The sequence below is a fragment of the Ipomoea nil genome, unplaced genomic scaffold, assembly GCF_001879475.1.
Source record: "Ipomoea nil cultivar Tokyo-kokei standard unplaced genomic scaffold, Asagao_1.1 scaffold2219, whole genome shotgun sequence".
Classification (NCBI taxonomy): domain Eukaryota; kingdom Viridiplantae; phylum Streptophyta; class Magnoliopsida; order Solanales; family Convolvulaceae; genus Ipomoea; species Ipomoea nil.
This window is the reverse complement of record NW_017618647.1, coordinates 896,107-901,189: the sequence shown is the minus strand read 5'-3', so window position 1 is coordinate 901,189 and position 5,083 is coordinate 896,107. Positions and strand designations below refer to the sequence as shown.

General features: G+C 34.1%; 1 protein-coding gene across 1 annotated transcript; it reads left to right on the top strand.

Moving 5' to 3' along the window:
* Positions 1-536: 536 nt before the first annotated feature.
* LOC109150226 (laccase-1) lies at positions 537-4,394 on the top strand. The gene is made up of 5 exons (XM_019298143.1): positions 537-652; positions 1,348-1,499; positions 2,081-2,322; positions 2,474-2,602; positions 3,099-4,394. The coding sequence occupies exons 1-5, from the start codon at positions 548-550 to the stop codon at positions 4,223-4,225; spliced, it is 1,755 nt and encodes a 584-aa protein (XP_019153688.1). The 5' UTR covers positions 537-547; the 3' UTR covers positions 4,226-4,394.
* Positions 4,395-5,083: the final 689 nt, after the last annotated feature.

Sequence of the window (5,083 nt, the reverse complement as noted above, 5' to 3'; positions counted from 1 at the left end):
AAAACTATAGCTAGTAACAAAGGCGACATAATGCATAGTAGTTAGCGCTACGTTTCTATGCCAAAATGCTAGACTCTGCCTTCCAAATCTCCGCCCAACATTTATAATTTTTCACGAGATACAGTTTTGGTCCCTCTTTAAACGAGGTGACACTTTTGGTTCTTAGCTTAACTTCGACCTGTACGTTAATAGGTACTTTAATAGACTAACCATTTTAGTTGTGAGAGTCCAAAATTATCAACATCGTGAACAATTGAAATTAAGATTAATAATGATCATGTTAACAATTGCTATTTCATATAAATGTAAGGACGAAAAGACTATTTTTCCTATTATATATTTTGACCACATTTGCAAGTAACTCAATTACAAGAGAGGAACATGCACTCTATATATATATGAGGTTTCATGGAGTTGCAACTAGCCATTAGTCAAGGCAGAGAGAACTGATAAGAGGTATATCATTATTAATAATATATGCGTGTTCTTTAGTCTATCTTTAGTCTTGAATTTTAGTCATATATAATCCTCTTAGCTTGTAATATAAATGGGAAGCCCCCACAACCTATCAATAATCTTTGGCATAGTCTTACTAGTTTTGTCACCACTGCCATCTTCTTTCTCATCAACAACGAGACAATTTACGTTCAATGTAAGTCTTCTAATTTCATTCTATTTAATTCCTTATTTCCTATTTTTATAAATTTTTTGTCATCGTGTCATAAGTACGGTTGTCTTGTGTTTGATATAGAATTCTACTTTTTGTTGTCTTATTATTAAAGCTACGTAGATAATGACTACAGTTCTGTTCCAGTTCTGAATCAATAATTTTCGAGTTCAAAAAATAGTGAGTCAAAATAAAAACTTTTTAGGAAGGTTCTCGTTCAAGTTTGAATTTTTTTTTTTCAAATTTCTAATTTCTATTTTTAAAACAGACTAAATTCAACAATTAATTTCACTTTTTAAAAAAAAAAATCATTATGATTTTTTTTTTAAATGGTTATATAAACTTTAAAGTTAAACAAAAAAATAAAAAAATAAAAATTGAATTTACACTTAATTTTACCAAGACTAAGTTACCTACATATCTTTATAGAAATAAATTAGTCGTTTTAATTTTAATCAATCTATCAAAATCTGAACCGACATGTTTTGAACCTGAACCGGCTGTCCCGATCCCTAATATTCTCGAACTGGATCCAAAATCTTTTAGATTTTGATTTAGTTTCTATAGTATATGATCTGGTTCGAATCGGACAGCTCGATCCAAACTGTGGTCATCTTTATAGATAAATGGTAGACCTTAAATAAGTATGATAATTTTGTGTTGATCGATATCTTTTTTAGGTGGAGTGGAAGGGTGTAGAACGTTTGTGCCATAAGAGGGAAGTGCTAACCATAAATGGAGAATATCCAGGGCCAACCATCATAGTTCATGAAGGTGACAATGTTGAGGTTAAAGTCACTAATCGGGTTGCAAGAAACACTACTCTCCACTGGTAATTATTTATTTGAGTAATTTTAATTTATGATAGATTAAAGCAAAAGTTAAAACTTATTTTATCAGACAATTTTATTTAATTATTTGACATGATTTTATAATATAAGCTGCAGCTAGATATATATGTCACATGATACACGGTCAACTATATAGACATAGGTCAATTCAATTCCAAGGTGGATGTAATATTTGATGACTCCTAAATCTATGTAGAGCAATGAGTTTAATTAAAGTGTTATGAAATAGTTTTCTTAATTATATGCAACTTGGCAATCAATTTGATCTTCACATAAAATCATATTTAAATATTTTTCTAATTAGCATGTGTTGAATTACCAGGACTATGTGGTCCAATGGTATTCGGGTTGGACTTCCATTTGGAAGATTATTATAAGTTCGAGCCTCAGTGGAGGCGTTATTGGTTCTTTGTGTTTTAGTAGGTTGAGAAAGTATATGAACAGATACTACAATGTAATAGAGCCAGTAACTTTCAAAAAAAAAAAAAAAAAAAGCATGTGTTGAATTAATTATTGCTAAATATAATATATTCCCCGGCCTTTTTGTGTGATTGTGAAATAGGCATGGTGTTAGACAGATAAGAACGGCTTGGGCTGACGGTCCAGCTTATATTACACAGTGTCCTATTAGACCTGGCGGATCTTATACTTACAAATTCAAAATCATTAATCAAAGAGGAACCCTATGGTGGCATGCCCATCTTGGATGGCAACGTTCAAGTGTCCATGGTGCCTTCATCATCTACGCTCGCTTGCCTTATCCATTTTCAACCAAAATTCAACATGATATTCCCATTATATTCGGTATACAATTTTTTCTTAATATATTTCGATTCTTTAAATTTCTTTTTGTTAATAAGATCATAAAGGACTAAAATTGAATCTGATATTATTATATTTACCATCCGACTTACCTTTATAAACTTGCTAATGATTTGAAATATTATTGTGATAGGTGAGTGGTGGAATGGAGATGTTGAAGCAATTGAGAATGACATGATGTTATATGGCAGCGGCCCTAATTCCTCAGATGCTTATACCATCAATGGCCTTCCAGGACCTTTGTATCCTTGTTCTGCCAAAGGTAATTAACTAATTAATTAAGGTTAAAAATTAATCATGTTTATATAATCTTAGAGTTAATTTCATTTTTGGTCCTAGATTTATAGGTGACAATCCACTTTTAATCCTTTATCAGAACATCCTCATTTGGTCCTAATATTATTGTCGTAGCATGACCATTTTTGGTCCTCCGTCAAGAAAATCATTGAATTGTCGTTAAATACAAGGACATTTTGATCTTTTTTATACAAAGTAGGTTGATCCGCTATATTTTTTATGTTTATGTTTTGGAAAAATATCATAATTAAAGACCGAAATGCTCTTGTATTTGACAAAATTTAAACTGTTTTGTTGACAGATGATCAAAAATGAATGTTTTGAAAAAAAAAAAAAAAAAAAAAAAAAAAAACTAAAAGTAAATTGTCAATCACCTATAAATCTAAGACTAAAAATGGAATTAACTCTATAATCTTAATTATAATTTTTTAATATTATTTTGTTGACAATCAATTTTGTAGATACTTTCGTGGAGACAATCGAACAAGGAAAAACATATTTGCTTAGAATCATAAACGCAGCACTCAACGACGAGCTCTTCTTCGCCGTCGCAAACCATACACTAACGGTGGTGGAAATTGACGCCGTTTATACAAAGCCCTTCACCACCACTGCCATAATGCTCACCCCTGGACAGACAACAAACGTCCTGCTAACGGCAAATCAAGATCCCCACGGCCCTAATGGCGGCGCGTTTGTCATGGCCGCCCGGCCTTATCTCACCTCCGTTTTCCCCTTCGACAATTCCACCACAATCGGCTTCTTTAATTACAAACCCAACAATAATAATAATAAAAATAATAATGCCCTTACCGGAAAACGCCATTACGATCTGCCTTCCAATCTGCCTGAAATGACCGACACTAAATTCGCGACAAAGTTTGCCGGCAATTTACGTAGCCTCGGATCGAAGTATTACCCGTGTAAGGTGCCGAAGAAGATCGACAGGCGCGTGATCACGACGATCAGTCTGAACCTGCAAGATTGTCCGGCGAATGAAACTTGCAAAGGTTACAGAGACAAGAAATTCTACGCGTCCATGAATAACCAGTCGTTCGTTAGACAACCTTCAATGTCGATCCTAGAATCGCATTACAGGAATCTCAGCACCTCTCTCTTCTCTCCCAACTTCCCAGAGAACCCACCCCACCCGTTCAACTACACCGGGGTGGATCCCGTGGCGGAAAACATGAACACCGAATTCGGGACACGGCTGCTTGTCGTGGCATACGGTACGAGGTTAGAGATGGTGTTACAGGACACCAATTTCTTGAACCCGGAGAACCATCCTATTCACATCCATGGACACAACTTCTTCATTGTGGGGAGGGGGTTCGGGAACTTTGACGTGGCGAAGGATCCGGCAGGGTACAACCTGGTGGACCCGCCGGAGAGGAACACGGTGGCGGTGCCGGTGGGGGGATGGGCGGCAATTAGGGTGGTGGCGGATAATCCCGGGGTGTGGTTCATACATTGCCACCTTGAAGAACACACGACATGGGGGCTGGCTATGGGTTTGGTTGTGAATGGCGGCCAACATCCTTCGCAATGCTTACTTCCTCCGCCGAATGATTTACCAAGCTGCTGATTTGATAGAGTTTCCTGTTTGTGGTTTCCATCACAAGTTTTGTTGGATTGTTCAAGCAGATCAGAGTAGATTTTCCATCTTTTTTAGATATGAGTTTTTTGTATTTTATTTTTCTAATACAGAGAAAATGAGACAATAATAGCTTATTTGGCTCGGGAATGAAAATAAAATAAAATTTGAGGATGAATTGAATTTAAATTTATGGAAAAAGAAACTGTTTTGGATATTAATTATATTGTTTGGATGCTCGGAAATAAGTTATTGAGATTATAATAGTTAATTAGTATGAAAGGTAAGTATACAAATTTTAAATGGTCGATCTGATTTGTGTACTATTGGGCCTTGGTGATAATTAATTATTTTAATTTGACTAAGATAAGATTTATTTATTTGGGTTGACTATATTAAATGACCCAATAAATATTTACTATATCTAATTGGGTATTGGATTTATCAACTCAAATTGAAGAAAGATTTAATTCAGTTGGACCAGACTATTTGAATTAATTGGGTTGCTTAATTGATGGGTTAGACTTGATTTTGGCCCATCAAGAATATATGTGGACCATATAATTTTGGAACAATTATTATTATGTGAATTATGGTTCACATAACTATGTAGACCATAAATAAAAATACATTATTTGTATACATATATAAAAGACATTATTTAAATAATGAAAGTATTCAACAAAAAAAAAAAGTACATTATTTTGTATGTAATTAAATAATGTACATTTAATACACAAATAATGTACTTTTAGTATATATTAAAAATGTATATGACCCACAGAGTTAATTCCAGCAATAGTCCTCTGACTATTGTGATTTTCCAAATTCAGTCCTCGTCTTTTAATT

What these genes read in the sequence shown, in the direction of transcription:
- LOC109150226 (XM_019298143.1), top strand. Translation starts at nt 548, where the DNA reads ATGGGAAGCCCCCACAACCTATCAATAATCTTTGGCATAGTCTTACTA. An exon ending in AGAAACACTACTCTCCACTG is followed by an intron (nt 1,500 to 2,080) that starts GTAATTATTTAT and finishes ATTGTGAAATAG; the next exon opens with GCATGGTGTTAGACAGATAA. An exon ending in GTATCCTTGTTCTGCCAAAG is followed by an intron (nt 2,603 to 3,098) that starts GTAATTAACTAA and finishes TCAATTTTGTAG; the next exon opens with ATACTTTCGTGGAGACAATC.